Genomic DNA, 20,367 nt, shown 5'->3' with positions numbered 1-20,367 from the left:
TGTTCCACAGGACTGGCGCACAGCAAATGTGGTACCAATATTCAAAAAGGGCTCTAAATGTGAAGCTGGAAACTATAGGAAAGTAAGTCTAACCTCTATTGTTGGTCAAATATTTGAAGGGTTTCTCAAGGATGTTATTCTGGATTATCTCAATGAGAATAACTGTTTAACTCCATATCAGCATGGGTTTATGAGAAATCGCTCCTGTCAAACCAATCTAATCAGTTTTTATGAAGAGGTAAGCTATAGGCTGGACCACGGTGAGTCATTGGACGTGGTATATCTCGATTTTTCCAAAGCGTTTGATACTGTGCCACACAAGAGGTTGGTGCACAAAATGAGAATGCTTGGTCTGGGGGAAAATGTGTGTAAATGGGTAAGTAACTGGCTTAGTGATAGAAAGCAGAGGGTGGTTATAAATGGTATATTCTCTAACTGGGTCACTGTGACCAGTGGGGTACCGCAGGGGTCGGTGTTGGGACCTATTCTCTTCAACATATTTATTAACATTATGGTAAAAGGTTTACACAGTAAAATATCGATATTTTCAGATGATACAAAACTATGTAAAGCAGTCAATACAATAGAAAATAGTATTCTGCTACAGATGGATCTGGATAAGTTGGAAACTTGGGCTGAAAGGTGGCAGATGAGGTTTAACAATGATAAATGTAAGGTTATACACATGGGAAGAAGGAATCAATATCACCATTACACACTGAATGGGAAACCACTGGGTTAATCTGACAGGGAGAAGGACTTGGGGATCCTAGTTAATGATAAACTTACCTGGAGCAGCCAGTGCCAGGCAGCAGCTGCCAAGGCAAACAGGATCATGGGGTGCATTAAAAGAGGTCTGGATACACATGATGAGAGCATTATACTGCCTCTGTACAAATCCCTAGTTAGACCGCACATGGAGTACTGTGTCCAGTTTTGGGCACTGGTGCTCAGGAAGGATATAATGGAACTAGAGCGAGTACAAAGGAGGGCAACAAAATTAATAAAGGGGATGGGGAACTACAATACCCAGAGAGATGAGCAAAATTAGGATTATTTAGTCTAGAAAAAAGATGACTGAGGGGCGATCTAATAACCATGTATAAGTATATAAGGGGACAATACAAATATCTCTCCGAGGATTTGTTTATACCAAGGAATGTGATGGTCACAAGGGGGCATTCTCTGCGTCTGGAGGAGAGAAGGTTTTTCCACCAACATAAAAGAGGATTCTTTACTGTTAGGGCAGTGAGAATCTGAAATTCCTTGCCTGAGGAGGTGGTGATGGCGAACTCAGTCGAGGGGTTGAAGAGAGGCCTGGATGTCTTCCTGGAGCGTAACAATATTGTATCTTACAGTTATTAGGTTCTTTAGAAGGACGTAGATCTGGGGATTTATTCTGATGGAATATAGGATGAACTGGATGGACAAATATCTTTTTTTGGCCTTGCTAACTATGTAACTATGTTACCTTCCTATTGTAAGGTGACAATAAGCTGGCTTAGTAATGGAGAGGTGTCAATAAGAACTCAAATGAACTCTTGAACGTGAGAAAATGCCAGCTGATTTTCCCACGCTGAAGAGTTCATCTTAGTTCAGGCCGGCAGGGATCTCAGCTTCGATGATGTCACCACTAGTCACTGAAGCTCCGCTCCCAGCATTTCATTCATTCCCCAGTAGTTTACAGCCAGGAGCGGCCGCATTAGCAGCGCTCCCGGTTGTAAACTGTACATTCCCCTAGATATGGATTACTGCATGGGACTGACTGTACGCCGGATTTTTGTTTTTTTATTTTGACATTTTTTACAGGAGATCAAGGGCTTTGCTTCGAATGGCAGACTAATAAGGATGGAAAAACTGTGTATATTGTTTTATTTCATTAAAATACTTTTTTCTTACTGTGTGGTGTTTGATTAACCCTTTAACAACTATAGGATTAGTAATGGAGAGGTGTCTTATTGACACCTCTCCATTACTAAGTCGGCATAATGTCACCTTACAATAGGAAGCTGACATTAACCCCTCATTATCTCACTTGCCACTGCTACAGGGCAAGTGGGAAGAAACGGGCAAAGCTAGTGAATTGGCACATCTAATAGATGCGCCTTTTCTGGGCAGTTGTGGGCTGCTGTTTTTAGGTTGGGGGGCCATATCTATGGCCCCTTACCAGCCTGAGAATAGCAGAGCGTACCTGTGAGTTTTGCCAGGTTGGTTTTAAAATATGGGACCCCACATCAGTTTTTACTTTCATTCATTCTCCCCTGCTCGCTGGCCGAGCAGGGGAGAACGGATGACAGCCGGCTTCAGCACCACACGCAGGGGAACAGCGCTTACTGTAGTGCTTCTTCCCCGGTGGTCATCCATGTGGTACTGATGCGGCACACGTGTGCCGCATGTAGGACACACACGGACATGGATATCTCTGGTACTGTGTTTACCGCTACCGGAAATATCAGGACGTGTGAAACCCAGCCTAACCCAGAAACCTTAACAGTCATTTATAGCTGATCTCTTCCAGAGCACATTCCCTACTTTTTCCCTGACTTCTACACTATGCCAGATGAAGAGATTCTTGCGCTGTGAGGATTCGCCACTCTCTGCCCCAGTCAGGTGTACATTAAGCATATCCCCTGGCAGAACCCGTCTAGTGGACATGGCCTCGCTCAATACACTTGAATTGTCAAGGCAGCAAAACCTGATATCTGCATTTTTTTGCTGCATGTTTGCGCTTGAAAAAACGCTGCAAGAACGCTCAAAGAAGCGATATGCTGCAGTTTGCAAAAATGCAGCAGTTTTCCAAATCAGTCAGGGAAAAAAAGCAATGTGTGCATGAGATTTCTGAAATCTCATAGCTTTTCCAAGTACTTTAAGACAGACAAAATTTGCATTAAAAACGCAACAAAAGCGCAATGTGTGAACATAGCCTTAGAATGTTTTCATTACAAAAATGTGACATTTGAATGACTGTGTTTAGACATAGAAATCCCTGGTTATGCCTCATCAGAAGTTTTTCAGCAGGAAAATCTTTTAATCCCTCCATGTTTTTCATTTGCATTGCCCAAGTTCAGATAGAAACATCATCACTGATGAAACTCTCCAATCTTTCTAAAAGTTTTTTTACTAAATGGAGGAAGCAGGTCCTTATTGTTATATGCACGGCCACCTAATAAGCCAAGTGCTGGTGTTTGCACATGCTCAGTCACTCAGCTCACAGCAAGGTCTCTGCACACTGATCCTCTATTTATTGCAGAGTAGCCTAAAAAAATAGCTTTCTGCCCTGCTTGTCGGGAAAGGAGCAAATTCTCAGCAGTAGGATGGCTGACTAGCTGAGAAAAATTTTTCTGTAGGGAAAATAAGAAGGGACTATACTGTCAGCTGCCAGAGGGGGAAGAATATTGATTGTCTCCAGAGCTCATCCACGCAGCAAAGGATAGTAGCAGCGCTGAAGCGATAGAGGGAAGCAAAAAAAGATGAAAAAGTTATTTTTATGCTACAAATACCTTTAATAACTTTAAAAAACAATTATTAATAACCTTTAAAATCTTTTTTGTGTGAAGATGATTCAAGAGATAACTGCCAAGTCATATGAGTTGAAAATATTATTGTAAAACCACAAACATACAAACATACAGAGAATTAAGAAATGTCAAGATAAACCCCTTGTCTAGTTCTGGGCTTGACAGATTGGTGCATGACTGATGAGATTTATGATAATCGTTTCTTAAAACCCCTGTTTTTTTATGTAATTTTCCAACCCCAAAGACCAATATGCTGTGTTTGGTTATTATCGTTATATATTATGTTTACTAGAGATGAGTAGATCAATTCTAATTTGCTGGATTTGCAGAATTTTCCCAAAAAATGTGTTTAGCACTAAAAAAAATATGCGAGTATCTCAATATAGGAAAGTTTGTAATTGCTCAGAAAATACACATGGGGGAGAGGAGAGAAAGACAGGACCCCACTGACCATAAGAGCTTACACTCTATAGGATAGAGAGAGAGAGGACCTCGACAGGAGAGAGAGGACCTCATTGACCATAAGAGCTTACACTGTACAGGAGAGAGAGGACTTTGTTGACCATGGGGATACTCGGTACCGGGTCTGGTCGCAGTTAAAGGGATGTTCACGGTGGCAGCGACCCGGTCTGTGGCCCTGGGCTCTCAAGTAAAAAGGGAATTTTGAATAAAGTTTGTGTTTGTGACGCCACCTGTGGTATTCGGTCAGTAGGGATCGACGCTGCTTAAAGGGGTCCTCTGGGGTGATGTTACTGCAGCATAGATAGTGATACTTCCCACAGGAGAAGCGGGGTCCCCGGGGCTCCCGGTGTGCTGGGCAAGGATGGTGTATGCCAGCAAATAAAAGGAGGACACACAGATTTGTAATGTCTTTACCTGGTTTACTGATTGTAGCAGGCCACAGTCCAGGGTACCAGGAACAGATGGTGGTATGGTCTGGCTGGCCTGGAGGCAAAGGTGGTCCCCTCTCCCAGGTGAGGTCCGTAAGCCCTCCTACTCACGCTCGTATGCGAGGTCCCTGCTGCCTGTAGCTTGCTGGCAAAGTAGTCCTCTCTCTCCTGTCCTGGGACAGCTACCCGTATGGTGGGCAGTATGAGTCTTTTTATAGGGTCTCTATCACAACCCGGGCTCTTCAGGTACTGCTTCACCTCCAGGTTCGAGCAAATTACATAAAGTCCTATGCCCTCCAGTTCTGCTGTGTGAGTTAGAGTGCAACACAACCTCAGGCCCCCGGTTCTTACACTTCGGCTCTGAGGGTGCCTGGTCAAAGTTCCCCTCTGAGCCCCTTTCCTTCCTCTGTGCTTCTTTCCTCTGATGCTTCACTGCATTCAACCCCTCGGGTTTTCTTCCTTTCCTGGAGCAGCAGCATAGTCCTGGCTGCACGGCTCCACTCTCTGCTCTCCTTTCTCTCTCCTCACTGTCTGCTCCAGACTAATCTAACTCCTCCTCCAGACCAGAACACCTAAAGCTGGGGAAGCTCCCCTGAATCCGGGTTCAGAGCTCCCCCTTCTGACCTGGATTCAGAATGAGTTGAATGTAGGTGCCTACCTGGTAAAGGAAATCCTCCTTGCCTCCAAGCATGATGCCGCCCTCCCCGAAAGGAAGGCAACATCACTGTAACAACCGGTTACCTACGGTGTTACAGAGAGACGACCCGTTGATCACAAGAACTTACACTGTACAGATGAGAGAGGACCCTGCTGACCATAAGAGGAGGGAGAGACTTACCCAGTTATTCTAGAGATGAAACAGACTGTGCTGTACAAACTGTTCTCTGCTGGGAACCAGTCACCACCACTATACCAGGCATGGAAATATGTAAGATGACATCTGTAAGATGTCACAGCTGCAGGGCGTTATGAGGAATCTCGATCAGCCTTGCAAAAAGACATTGGCCTGCTCTCGGATGCCTCAGCAGTGTCTGAAATGGGGTCAGGCAGGTTTTTAATTTTTGTGAACCACAATTTGAATCTCAAGTTGTTCGATTTTGCATTAAATCACAAATTTCAGTAAATTTCACGCTGATTAATCCTTTCATCTCTAATGCTTACAGATAGGCCAGTGTTTTTGGAGTCATTTCTGCAACTGACTTATAGTTCCATGGGCTAAAAAGTTTGGAAATCATTTACTTAAATCACTGCTGATTCTATGTTTTTATTCACAGCTGTACCCACCATGCAAGTTGCAACTACCACGCAGCATACCGTAACCACCATGCAACAAGATGATGAACTTCTTAAAGGTCAGAAAATATTTGACCGCCTATCTTTAGCTCATCAGACAAATTGTAGAATCACAGATTGTTGCAATCATGACAAGAATTAGCTGTTTCCTGTCCATGGCGAGAAGTTTTTGGATGCTTTCAGAACAAAGCAGCTCCAGCTAAATTATAGTGGAAGTGAATAGTGGATGGATCTGTAGAACCCGGTTACTATAGAAATTGTGGAGCTGCTGTGTTCTGGCAGCATCCGAGAACTTCCAGAGCTTGTAACAGCTTATCAACAGGGAGCTAGGTGTCGCACCCACACAGATCAGATATTGATGGCCTATCATAAGGTTAGGCCATTAATAAAAATAGCTTACTGACCGAGTCCTCCGCCCTTCAACATGTGGTGATTTTATTTACAGCACTTTCCTATCTACCCATACATCAGGTTTTTGAGACCACCTTGATGTTGGTTGATGGGCAGGCATGATTTGGCCAAATTATGTACAAAGCGTTTCTTTTTTTTCCCTAATGTTCAAAAGCCGTATTGCTATTCATATTTCATATATTTCACATTGGCATGCTTTAGCACGATAGAGTGCAACCTTTTTTTGTATATTGTATACGGGGGTAGCTGCTCCTGGTATGCACCTATTCACACTAACGCAGATGTGTCAGTCAGTCTTTTGTTATTTAGACTGGTATGTCCAGCGTCAGGTCCCTATGTATGGAGTTGGCTGATGAGCTAATCCCACACCATAACCAACAGATGCCTTGTTACACAGCAAGTATCTTCACTATGACCATGTTCATGTGACGCCCAGGAGACCGGGATACCCAGCACCGGACCAATGGGGTCTGTCTCTTGAGGGGGATGTCACGGGTGGCTTGACCCGGTGCTGTGGCCTCAGGCGATGCACAGTGTAAGGGGTATCGTGAGGGGACAGGCACTTACTTGATCAGCAGCAGGTTCTCCCAGCGGTGACGATCCCGATCCTGGATAGATGGCTATTGTCCAAATGAAAGACTGAGGCACTGAAACGTTTAACCAGTTTACTTTAACATAAAAGGATTTACAACCAGTCCTGTCACCGGAGTCTGTATGGGAACTCTGAGTTACTTTGACCCTGCCGGGGTCTTCGCCTCTTATTGTGCGCAATTTCTGTGTGGCCCTGCTGCTGTATGTGAACTGGCTGCCGGCCCAATCTGTCCCCTCCGGGTTCTGGTTCGACGGGCAACCCGAGTCCTTTTATCGGCTTACCCCCTCCGGGAGTACCGCTGAACTCTGTGTCTGTTGCTGCGTCCGGCCCTAGTGAAGCTGATATCACCTCACGTTTTTCCGGTTGATGTATTATATAAAATGAATACAGCCACGGATCCGGTATCCATCTTTGCGCCTGTTCTGGGTAGTGATTAATGCTACCCGGTTCTCACAATGTCCCTTTTCTCTATCCCTCTTCTCCTCAGGCCGGTGATTTGGGCCTGGAAACCGTCATAGGGCTGTTAGAAATTCAGCTGTATGACCTCTCACTATCAGCTCCTTAGCCCAACTGCCATTTCTTCTCTCAGACCAGAATGGATTAAGGGGAGTCTCTGGAGCTCCCCCTTCTGGCCGGAGGTGGTAGTGCAGTTTTGCTATTTTTGTGGCAAATACCCCTAGGGGTGCCACATTCCCCCTTAGTTAAGAACAGTACTCCGGGACTGTGGGACGATAACATTTTGAAATAACAATTAATATGTACAGAGTCTTAAAAATGAAAAGTTACAAAAACCACTCAAGGAAACAAAAATAGAGTTCTGTAAAAAGTCACTTCAAATAGCGTCCATTAATACAGTTCTACCCTTGAAGGTACTCAATATAAAGTCTAAAGAAAGTTCAAAAAGAGCAAAAAGCAAAGTTCAAAAAGCAGTCTTTCCGGAGCTTTGATTTAGTGCCTCCGGGCTGATAACAAGTTCAAGAATATGCAAGAAGTTCATACAGACAAGTCTCTGTAGGTACTGGGCTTAAACGTTGCAGACTGATAACAATGACTATACTACATTTTCTGTTTAACTATATACGGCATAACATATATACAATTCACATTATGAGCTTTATAGTTGGTAATCTGCATATCTGGCCGGTAATTGACCCTGGGTACTACGCTGTGATCTACGTAATAGCGGTATCTCTTCATGTGGTGTACTACTGTCTACTGCGGATGTAGTATCTGCCCGCTCTGCTAAAGATAATCCCATAACTATGGAGTTGGCAAGTCCACCGTGAATGGGATTACTCTTTTCAGGAATCTGTTCTTCCTGGCCTGGAACCTCCTGTAGTACGGGGTCAGCCTCTTCCTGTCTTGGGACTTCTGGTATTGGGTTCGGTGTTGGATAAAAGGCCACCATGGGAACCACTACTGCACCATGGTATGTTAGTAGGGTTTTGGGAAAGTCTCCTATACAGGTGTGATACACTTCCTCTTCTTTTTCCTTTACTGGTTGAACCTGTATGGGTTGAATAACTTCTGGTTCTGGCTGGACAACGTCTGGCTCTTTCAATGCTTCCGGACATAATTTAAGATTGTCTCTTGACACTAGTACAGATGTTAAGCCTCCGTTTTTGCTAATGAGACACATTTTAGGATTATCCACTCTTGTTGGTAAAACTGTGTAGGGTACGGCTTCCCACTGATTGTCCAGTTTATTCGTTCGATGATTTCTCTTGAGCACTTGGTCACTCGGTCTTAATGGGGTCGCTAGAGCATTCTGGTTGAAAGTTCGCTCTTGTCTTTCTCTAGTTTGCTGAAGGCTTCTTTCCACACTCTCTTGCACTTGGCGATACTGCTTTTGCCGTATGATATCCCAATTGGAGTCTTGAACTTCTGCGTCTGGTTTCAGAATTCCCATTTCTAGATCGATTGGTAATTGGCCGGGTCTTGCACGCATAAGATAAGCTGGGGTGCAGTTGGTGGAGCTCACCGGGACATGATTATACAGATCCACCAAGTCAGGCAATTTCTCTGGCCATTGATTCCTTTCTGTCTCAGGTAAAGTCTTTAGTAGGTCTATTACAATATGGTTCATCTTCTCGCATAAGCTGTTTGTTTGTGGATGATAGGCCGTCGTCCTGATCTTTTTGCAACCATACATATTATAGAATTCTCTGAAGATCTCTGATTCAAAGGCTGTACCTTGGTCGGTGAGAACCTGTTCCGGATATCCATGGGGTCTACAAAAGTACGTTTGGAACGCTTTGGCTGCTGTTTTTGCTGTCAGATCTTTTACGGGTACTACTACCAAGAAGCGTGAATAATGGTCCACGATGGTCAAGGCATAGACATAGCCGGACCGGCTTGGTATTAACTTCACGTGGTCTATGGCTACAAGTTCAAGTGGTTGTTTGGTGATTATGGGCTGCAGTGGTGCTCTTTGGTTCTTTTGATCGTTTCTTCTGAGGTTGCACGGGCCACAATTTCTGCACCACTGTTCGATTGATTTTCTCATCCCGACCCAATAAAATCTTTCTCTTAGAAGTACTTCTAACTTTTTCCAACCAAAGTGACCAGCACCATTATGGTAAGCTTCGAGGACCATCTTGACATCTTGTTTAGGCACGATAATCTGCCAAACCAATTCATGTGTTTTCGGATTGGTGTACCTTCTACAGAGCTTCCCTTGATACAGGAACATTTTGCCTCTCTCTTTCCAGAGTTGATGCGTCTCTTCTGGGGCATCCTCATCGGGATATGCACTTTGCTCAGTTAACAGTTCTTTCACCAACTTCACAGCCGGATTGCTGTCTTGGGTGTCAGCCCATCTATGGTGTGCTAACGGATTAAAATTCACCTCTTGTTGTTTCTGATAGGTACTTGACTGATGATGTTTTGCCTTGGGATGATGGAAGGCTGGTAGTTCAATTTCTTCAAGCTCCCCCGTTTCTTCTTCTACATCTCTCAAGTGTGGCATCCGGGATAGGGCATCGGCATTTCCATTCTTGCAACCTGCTCGATACTTGATCTTGAAGTTGTAATTAGATAACCGGGCTATCCATCACTGTTCTAACGCACCTAATTTGGCTGTGTCCAGGTGGGTCAACGGATTGTTGTCAGTATAGACAATAAATTCTGCAGCGGCCAGATAGTGTTTGAAACGTTCCGTCACAGCCCAAACTACTGCCAGTAGTTCCAATTTGAAGGAGCTATAATTTTCTGGATTTCTTTCAGTAGGCTGGAGCTTTCTACTTGCAAAGGCGATGACTTTCTCCCGACCTTCTTGCTTTTGTGACAGCACCGCTCCTAGTCCCACATTACTGGCATCGGTGTATAGGATGAAAGGTTGATGGTAATCTGGGTATGCCAGAACCTCTTCTCCGGTTAGTGCCTTCTTTAGTTGTTCAAAGGAGTCTTCCCTTTCGTCGTTCCACTGGAAAGGAGGGTTTCGGTTTGAAGGTTTCTTCGACTGCCCTACCAAGGCGTCTTGCAAGGGTGCTGCCAACTTGGTAAATCCTTTTATAAATCTGCGATAGTAACCCACCAATCCCAGGAATTGCCTCACTTCTTTTGCGCTGGTAGGTCTCGGCCAATCCCTTATGGCGGTTATTTTCTCGGGATCCGGTGCTACTCCCTCCGAACTCACGATGTGTCCCAGGTACTGTACCTTTGGCTTGAGAAGGTGACATTTGGATGGCTTGATTTTCATGCCATACCTGGATAAGGCTTCGAACACTTCTGCCAAGTCTTTTAAGTGTTGTTCGTAAGTCTTTGAGTAGACGATCACATCATCTAGGTACAGGAGGACGGTCTCGAAGTTCTTGTGTCCGAGGCAGCATTCCATCAGCCGCTGGAAGGTACCGGATGCATTGCAGAGTCCGAACGGCATGCGATTAAATTCACTTAGACTCATTGGTGTGGTGAATGCCGCCTTTTCCTTATCTCTCTCAGCCACAGGGACTTGCCAATACCCGCTTGTTAAGTCTAAGGTGGAAAAATAATTAGCAGATTTCAAAGCAGTCAAGGACTCTTCTATCCTAGGCAAGGGGTAGGCATCTTTATGGGTGATGTTATTAATCTGCCGGTAGTCTACGCACATTCTCATAGTTCCATCTTTTTTTTTGACAATCACTAGAGGGGCCGCCCAGGGGCTACAGCTGTCTCTTATTACCCCGGCCTGTTTCATTTCCCTCAGCATATCTTTTGCACATTGATAGTGAGCGGGCGGTATGGGTCTATATCTTTCTTTTATTGGGGGATGGTCACCTGTGGGGATTGTGTGTTCTACCCCTTCTATCCGTCCGAAGTCCAATGGGTGTTTACTGAAGACTTGTTCATATTCCGTCACTAGCCTATACACCCCTTGTTTTTGATGGGTAGGTGTTGAATTTATGCCCACGTGTAGCTGTTGGCACCAATCCTCCATTTCTCCATCTGAGCCATTGCCTTCCACCTGACAGGTTGGTTCTAAGGGCTCAATGGTTGTGATGGCATTGTTGTCAACAGTATATAGCTTTGCCATTGTAGCATACCTTGGCAAAGTGACCTCTTCCTCTCCACAGTTCAAAAGTCGTACCGGCACTCGTCCCCGGTGTACCTCGACTATCCCTCGTGCTGTGAGTATAGTGGGCCTGCTGTCGGTGTACACTGGTTCTATTAAGGCTTGATAATCTCGTCCCTTAGTACCAATGGCTGCTCTACACCATACCAGCATTTCTGTTTTTGGTGGGATTACAATAGACGTTGGATCACTTACCCTCACACTGCCGATTTCTCCACCTGCAACTTCTACCTGTTGCCTTAACATCAATACTTTTATTTCCCTCCGGAGAACTCTCTGCTGGCAGGATTGGGCAGTTTCAGCAATTTGCTGTAAGACAGAAATGACTTCGGAAAAGCAGTTCTCCAATACATTCATTCCTATCAATACAGTTGGTTCACAGTTCCGCCGGTCAACATCAATAACAATTATACCCTGTTTCTTCAATTCTACTTTACCAATCTTTATGGTCATCTCCCTGAATCCTAGTTTCGGTACCAACTTACCATTACTGGCCCATATATCTAGTTCAACATCAGAGGGCCCTTTATCAATATCTGCATCAGCCCAGTACCTCTTATAAAGGATATACGGTATAGATGAAATCTGGGAACCTGTGTCCAGCAAAGCGTTGAGGGGCATTCCGTCCAGCACGATAGGGATAATGGGTCGTCCTCCGATGTACCTGTCGTGCCAGGGTGTTGGGCCTTGAAAGTTCATTCCTGCGAAGCGGCCCGCATTCCCAGGGGATTCCCGTTTAAATCACAATCTCGTGCAAAGTGGCCTGGCTGCTGGCAACGGCGGCAAATGGGCTGTCCATCCGGTTGGTAGCGGTCGCGGGGTCATCCTCTCCATGTCGGGTATCTCCGGGGTCTCATCCATGGAACACCTTCTCTACGGTTTGACAACTCCATCTTGGGTCCTCTCATCTCCTGCATGGTTTTAGCCATTGAAGCAACAACATCAGTTAAAGAGTCAAGCTTTTGTTGAAGAGCCTCATTAGTACTGGGCCCCAGGGGCTTAGCAATGGCCCCGGACATAGCTGATGTCACTGGCACTCCCTGTTGTTGAGGAGCCTCTGCCATGGGTTGCGCAGGATCCTGATCCCGAGGTGCCTCTGCCAGCTGGAGACGTATAGCGCTCTCCTTTAATTGGGCAAATGTCAATTCAGGGTTCTTAAAAACAAGCATGCTCACATGCCCCCGGTGAGAAGGGGTGAAGAGTCCCTCAATAAATTGATCTCTTAGCAGTTTATCCGCTCCGGTGTTAAAAATGGGTTCAGCCAGTGTAAGTGATTTAAGGGCTTCCTGCAGGTTTAAGGCAAAGTCTCTCACGCCCTCATTAGCTTTTTGTTTGCAATTAAAGAATCGTACTTTAGCTTTGCTGCTGGCAGTGGTTTCAAATGTAGCTTTTAATCCAGCAAATATGCGTTCAACAGTGCCTTTTAGATCAGCTGCCCATGCTGTGACTTCTCGCTTAGCATGGCCACTTAACTGCATCATCAGGAGACTAACACGCTGAGCTTCACCCACGGGGAACATGTCAAAATGGGCCAACATCTTTTCTCTGAAATCATCAAGGGTATTAGGCTCACCTTCATACATTGGAAGCCACGGGCCACCCGGGGTATATGGCATCAGCACCGGCATGATGGGCACCACTCCTAGCACCGCTGCGCTACCGGACTCTCTATCAACACTCTGTCTTTCAGCTGCATTAGCGTCGCCGGGTGCTGCGGCGTCTCCGTGCTGCGACATACTGTGCCCCCTTAGTTAATCCGGACCCTTCCGGTCCTCCGCTTCCGTCGGGATAGTGTAGATTCGTTCCGCTGTGCAGCAGGATCGGTTTTCCCCTTGCTCTGACGTCAGAGCGCTCGGCTTGGTGCCGCCCACAATGACACGCCCCCTGCTGCTCCCGCCCGCCGCACGCACTGTAATGGCGGATTCTGAAGTTTTTCAGTCAGACTGGGGCTCAGGTGATGGCGCAGCTCAACCAACAGTCTCGTGCCCAACTGTCATGAGGTGATGACCTCAGGGGATGGCGGCCATCTTTACTTCATTATAACCAATGGGGAAAAGTCACTTTTAATAGTTTTCAATGGGGAATGGAATTTTCTTTAATAAAGTAAATTTTCAAGGTTTTTCATCCAAGTTTTCACAGTTTTGGGCTCCAATCACGGCACACAATACCCGGTATACGGGCTGGCTAGATCCTGTTCGTGACGCCAAATGTGACGCCCAGGAGACCGGGATACCCAGCACCGGACCAATGGGGTCTGTCTCTTGAGGGGGATGTCACAGGTGGCTTGACCCGGTGCTGTGGCCTCAGGCGATGCACAGTGTAAGGGGTATCGTGAGGGGACAGGCACTTACTTGATCAGCAGCAGGTTCTCCCAGCGGTGACGATCCCGATCCTGGATAGAGGGCTATTGTCCAAATGAAAGACTGAGGCACTGAAACGTTTAACCAGTTTACTTTAACATAAAAGGATTTACAACCAGTCCTGTCACCGGAGTCTGTATGGGAACTCTGAGTTACTTTGACCCTGCCGGGGTCTTCGCCTCTTATTGTGCGCAATTTCTGTGTGGCCCTGCTGCTGTATGTGAACTGGCTGCCGGCCCAATCTGTCCCCTCCGGGTCCTGGTTCGACGGGCAACCCGAGTCCTTTTATCGGCTTACCCCCTCCGGGAGTACCGCTGAACTCTGTGTCTGTTGCTGCGTCCGGCCCTAGTGAAGCTGATATCACCTCACGTTTTTCCGGTTGATGTATTATATAAAATGAATACAGCCACGGATCCGGTATCCGTCTTTGCGCCTGTTCTGGGTAGTGATTAATGCTACCCGGTTCTCACAATGTCCCTTTTCTCTATCCCTCTTCTCCTCAGGCCGGTGATTTGGGCCTGGAAACCGTCATAGGGCTGTTAGAAATTCAGCTGTATGACCTCTCACTATCAGCTCCTTAGCCCAACTGCCATTTCTTCTCTCAGACCAGAATGGATTAAGGGGAGTCTCTGGAGCTCCCCCTTCTGGCCGGAGGTGGTAGTGCAGTTTTGCTATTTTAGTATTTGTGTTTAGTGTCAGTAACTATTTTTGTGGCAAATACCCCTAGGGGTGCCACATTCACAAGTTAAGTAATTGGTCAATAATTTACCTCAGTATTTCTAAGCCAAAATCTGGAGAGGAACAATCTGAGGAAAGCAAATAGAAACACGTCACCACTTCTGTATATTTCTTCCACTCCTGACTTACAAATATTGATGTAAAATACTTATCAAATACTGAACATGTGAACATGAGCTTAATAGAAGCAATCGGAGTAGTACTCGGATCAATGATCTTCACCCCTTAAATGCTATTGTCAGTTTCTGACTGCAACATCTATGGCATGCAGTTTGATGGACGCACTATGCCAGGAGCCGATTTCCCAGCCTATTTTTGGACATAATTTTTTTAAAGTCCCCAAAGTTTACAAAATAATTAAAAAATGGAAAAAATGAATTAAAAAATATAAAAAAATGAATCACACCCATTTTCCCCCATTGATTAGCTAGATTGATAAGAGTCTTAAAGGGAACCTGTCACCTGAATTTGGCGGGATAGGTTTGCGGTCATATGGGCGGGGTTTTCAGGTGTTTGATTCACCCTTTCCTTACCCGCTGGCTGCATGCTGGCTGCAATATTGGGTTGAAGTTCATGCTGTGTCTCCTGTAGTACACGCCTGCGCAAGGCAAGATTGCCTTGTGCAGGCATGTACTACGGAGGACACAGCATGAACTTCAACCCAATACTGCGGCCAGCATGCAGCCAGCGGATAAGGAAAGGGTGAATCAAACACCTGAAAACCCCGCCCATATGACCGCAAACCTGTCCCGCCAAATTCAGGTGACAGGTTCCCTTTAAAGATAGAGAAAGAGAAAGCAAAATGCTAGCATTTAGCATCTTTGGATGCTACAGTTGCGCCAAAAAATGCAATAAGAAGCTATCAAAATGTCATATGTGCCCAAAATTATATCAATAAGCACGTCAGATCACTATGCAAAAATCAAGCCTACATACAGCTTCATTGACAAAAAAAGTTAAAAAGTAACAAGTTTACTTGAAATGGTGACACAATCCAATTTCTTTTTTCCAAATTTTTATTTTGTTTCACCACTTAAGTAAAGAAAAAACTAAGTTTGCTATCACTGTAATACTGACCCGAGGAATCATATTTTCAGGTTACCGTAATTTAATCAAATAATGAATGACATAAAAACAAAGCCCCCAAAACCATGCCAATTTGTTTTTTCTTCACCATTTCACTTAAATTTTTTTTAATGCTTTCCCATACATAGTATGGTAAAAGAAACAAGTCCTCATATAGCTATGATGACAGAAAAATAAAAAAGTTATGCCTCTTAGGCTGCCGTCACACTAGCTGTATTTGGTCAGTATTTTACATCAGTATTTGTAGCCAAAACCAGGAGTGGGTGATATACAGAAGTGGTGCATATGTTTCTATTATACTTTTCCTCTATCTGTTCCACTCCTGGTTTTGGCTACAAATACTGATGTAAAATACTGACCAAATACTGACCGTGTGACGGCAGCCTTAGAAGGAGAGGAGGAAATAAAAAGCACAAAAAAGTTGACATCGGCAGGAAGGGCTTCTCCAAAAATGTAAAAAAAAAAAATTGCCTTTCTTACATATTTCAAACTGCATCCCATCCAAGTCATTTGTCATGATGGGTTGCAGAGAGAAGAAACACTGCATGAGACTTGTCTCAGTTGTCAGAGGGGTAGCACTGTGAGCAAACATACCTCACTGAGCCATTAAGTAGGGCTGTGGGAGGTAAAATAAAATCAATCAAATTAACTAGGAGAAATTCGGCACTTCCTTCCAACCATTCATATAAAATTAAAACTTTATTGGAATATCGGAAAAACATAAAAACTTGGAATGCGATTCACATGTTAAAACCTGACGCATTTCTGGCGCACGCCCTTAGTCATAGGATATAAAGCAGAATCATGGGTAGACAATATGAGACCATGAGTAAGACTACCTAGTCGAAACGCGTCGGTCTTGCACCCCCTGGGATTTCTTTTGTGTTGTCCTTTTTTATCAAGTACTAAATAAATTTGAAGTTTTACCTTTTACACTGAAGAACATTCTTTTCTATATCTGAGACAATTTGAATAGGTCCAAAAGCAATCAGAACACGAAACAAAAATACTGACATTCAGAAAACCTTAATGCAGGTGTGAGCTACGGTCAGGTTGGGCTAGATGCACATAATGCAATTGATGACAACGGTATCGAGGCCGATATATGACACAACAAAATATAAACCAATAAATATCCAACGCAATATAAAACATCCATAATAGTAACGTACAAAAAAAATCTTTCATCAGTTACGATCCACATGATGTGGTTTACTGTATAGAGCGTCACTCATGTAATATGTGTTATATTGGACAAGTTGAAAAAACATAGCAGAGCGCATAGATAATATTCACAATAACAATAGTACGTACTCTGGAGCCATACAACACTTCACCACCATTCATAAAGCTGACATGTCACAATTTCTGTCCTTTCAGAGGAGGCAATTGGCAAAGACAGCTAGCATTGCGAGGGGCATATTGGATTTTGAGTTTAAATACAGAATTTCCATATGGGATGAATTATAAAAAATATTTGTTTTATATTTATTGAATTTCATTTGTTTGTTCATTTTTTTTTATATTACTATTATGGTTGTGTTATATTACGTTGGATATTTATTGGTTTATACTTTGTTGTGTCACATATCTGCCTCGATACCGTTATCAATAATTGATTTATGTGCAATATGCAACGCAAAATGGAACAACCATAATAATAATATGCAAAAAAACTGACTAATTGTGTAATTATGTCAAACAATGTTACCGTCAGGTGAAAAACTGTGCCCAGACAACTGGATCTGCCCCTCGAATGTAAGCTGCGAAAAGAAAACTGCATGCCGCTGCATAAAAGATTACTACCAATGTAAAAAAAAGGGCGTCAGAGTTTGCAGAGGTGAGTGGATTTCTTCTCAATGCTCCTAATGTAGAGTCTCATCATGCTCATGCTGGTTATAGACATCCCAGAGGGGACCTAAGCGGATGAAAATGCTGCTCAGGATATTAAAAACAAAAACCCTCTAGAAAAGACCAAAATATGATAATACCACTATGCTGTGATGAAATAGAGATCTCTGTAATTTCTGTAGACCATATAAGAAACCACAGTACAGATAAATCCATATTCTCCACCCAGCCCAGGCCGCCATGAAGACTTCTACCAGCCATAACTTCACTACATTGATTGTAACATATAAACATTTGACCATACTTTTCGTCAAATTACACAAACTCCTTATGAAACTGCACATATTGGAGCAAAACGAAGTGATATACAGCACCTCGCTGTAAGCTTATGGACCAGGACTAGTCCAATGAGGCATTTACTCAGGAGTGCTGCTATCATGAGGCAAGTTGAATACTTTGCCTCAGGCGGCGGAGCATCCTTAAAGACAGGGGGCAGCAGAGCGGCAGTCAGAACACCTGGTGCCGACTCTCCCTGTAATCCCTGCTCTGACACTAGTGGGATATAGCAGAGTTGGTGTGTTACCCTATGTGGATGAGCTGAGGTTGTCAGATATGGTCCTGCTAAGACTTATTTGTACTGATTTTACTACGTGGGGGGGCGCCGTTTTGCAGTTCGCCTCAGGCAGCAGAGAGGCAAGGTTCACCCCTGCGTTTACTCCCTGAAGATGAAACTGATACCACCATTGTAGAACTGGTTTTTAAGTTGTGTTGTTACATTTCAGCAAGACCTACCACCCTCCCCCAATTCCAGGCACTCCAAGTAGTTTTTGGGTCAACACAACCCATTGTTGGACTGTCAACTAAACTTACCTGACAGAAAAGTTGTGGACCAGCGCACAGTTATGAATAGGAAACTTGGATTTTGAAAACAAAAACAAAGATAATTCCAAGTGCGACCAATGTGAGGTCGTAGGATCAAGAAGTGAAGCTGATGTGCAGAAGACCAAGAGGGTGAAGCGACTAATCACTACAAAAGGAGGACACATCACATACCTACATTTGTGAAATAAATTTGACTTAGTAGCTTTAATTTTATTTCCTTCACCTTTTGGCACAGTCATGTGCCACCGCAGTAAATGTACAGTATATATAAAAAGTCTACATACCTCTGCTAAAATTGTCATAGAAAATAATACCAAGAAGAATCATTTTAGAACTTTTTCCACCTTTAATGTCATCATAATCATGATTCAGTAACTAAATGTAATCATTTTGAGAGGGGAAATAAAAATAACAAAACTAAAATAATGTAGTTGCATAAGTGTGAATGCCCTTTTATAATTGGGGAGGTGGTTGTGTTCTAAATTAGCCAATAACATTTAAACTTATGTTACACAGGAGTCAGTACACATCTGCCATGATTTACAGTGATTCTGATTAACCCCACATAAAGTTTTGCTATTCTAGTAGGATTTTTCTGACATTTTCATAGTTGCACTTTACAGAAAAAGCCATGGTCCCTAAACGGCTTACAACACAGCAAAGGGATCTCATTATTGAAGCTTATCAGTCAGGAGAGGTGTATAAAAACATTTCCAAGGCATTAGAAATACCATGGTACGCTGCGAAAAGAGTAATCAATAAGTGATATAAATGTGACACTACCGAGATATTATGTAGAACTTGATGTGCCTCAAAATTTGATGAAAAGAGAAGAAAATTAATCTGGGCGCTACAAAAATTTCTGGAAAGTACACGTTGTGTACTGCATGTGGCAACTATCTCCCATATTCTTCATATGTCTGGCATGTAGCGTAGGTTGTCAAAACAGAAGCCTTTTCTTACAAAGAAAAACATCCAAAACCAGCTATGTTTTGCCAAGATCTACATCAATAGCATGTGGGAAACCATGTTATGGTCTGATGAACCCAAGGTTGAACATTTTAGCCATAATTCCAAAGAGTATATTTGGCCCAAAGCTATCACTGCGCATCATCAAAATGAACACGATACACACAGTGAAGCATGGTGGAGGCAGCATTATGCTTTAGGGCTGTTTTTCAGCAGCTAAAACTTGGCCTTGTTTCAAGGTGCAGATGATTATGAATAGTTACAAATATCAGTCAATTTTGCAACTAAACCTCCAGGACTCTGTTTAAAAGCTTACTATGAACATAAATTTTACCTTTCAGCATGACAATGACCCTTAGCATTCCTCAAAATCAAGAAGAGAATGGATTTTCCATGAGACAAAGTTTTGGAATACCCCAGATAGAGCACTGTACACAGGAGATGCCCGTGAAATCTGAGATTTCGAATGCTACTGCAAGGAAGAGTTAACAAAAATTGCCAATTCTAGATGTGCTATGCTGATAGACTCCTACCTAAAAAGGCTGAATGCTATCATAAATTCAAAGAGCACTTCAACAAAGTACGAGTTTAATGATGTGCATATTTATCCAACTACATTATTTCAATTCTTTCTTTTTCGACCCAAAAAAGATTTCAGCTTATTTTTCAACTGAATTGTACAGATTATGGGTGACATTAAAGGTGTGAAAAGTTCTGAAATTATTCTTCTTTGTATGAATTTTTTCATGTTACTAAAAACCTACTGTTTCTACAGGGGCGTGTAGACTATTTATATCCATAGTATTCCAGTCAAAGGGGCATAAATTATAATGAAATTGTCATCCACTTTCCCTTTTCAAAAAAGTTGTCAGAGATGGCCGAATTGGCATAAAAACTTAAAATATTGCAAAATTATGCAACATTTTAAGCAGTTTTTCATCAGAATTTTTGCAAAACTTGACTGATTTGTGCCTTTATGTACATCACAGCATTTCTCTATATCATATTATGTGGGGACACTGACACGTTATTTTTTTCATAGATGTTCAAAAGAAACCAATGAGGTTGACCTGTCCTAAGTCGACTTTACCTCCAAGTAAGTATCACGGGCTGTCCTATGTAGGATGCTACCTATGGATGGTGTTTGCACGCGGTTTTATTTTCTAGATGATCTGCACAAACTATCAGCAGTCTCATGTAGTCTGAAATCCTCCTTGTGCCCCAT

General features: G+C 43.5%; 1 protein-coding gene across 1 annotated transcript in view; it reads left to right on the top strand.

Moving 5' to 3' along the window:
- Positions 1–20,367, top strand: part of LOC138677011 (adhesion G protein-coupled receptor E3-like) — a 148,397-nt gene that overhangs the window by 18,072 nt on the left and 109,958 nt on the right. Inside the window, exons 2-4 of the mRNA XM_069766787.1 lie at positions 5,683–5,760; positions 17,158–17,280; positions 20,185–20,238. Of these exons, the coding sequence (XP_069622888.1) occupies positions 5,683–5,760; positions 17,158–17,280; positions 20,185–20,238 (255 nt within the window). The remainder of the gene's footprint in view (positions 1–5,682; positions 5,761–17,157; positions 17,281–20,184; positions 20,239–20,367) is intronic.

Source organism: Ranitomeya imitator, chromosome 4 (genome assembly GCF_032444005.1).
Source record: "Ranitomeya imitator isolate aRanImi1 chromosome 4, aRanImi1.pri, whole genome shotgun sequence".
Lineage (NCBI taxonomy): Eukaryota > Metazoa > Chordata > Amphibia > Anura > Dendrobatidae > Ranitomeya > Ranitomeya imitator.
This window is presented reverse-complemented; position numbering and strand designations above follow the sequence as displayed.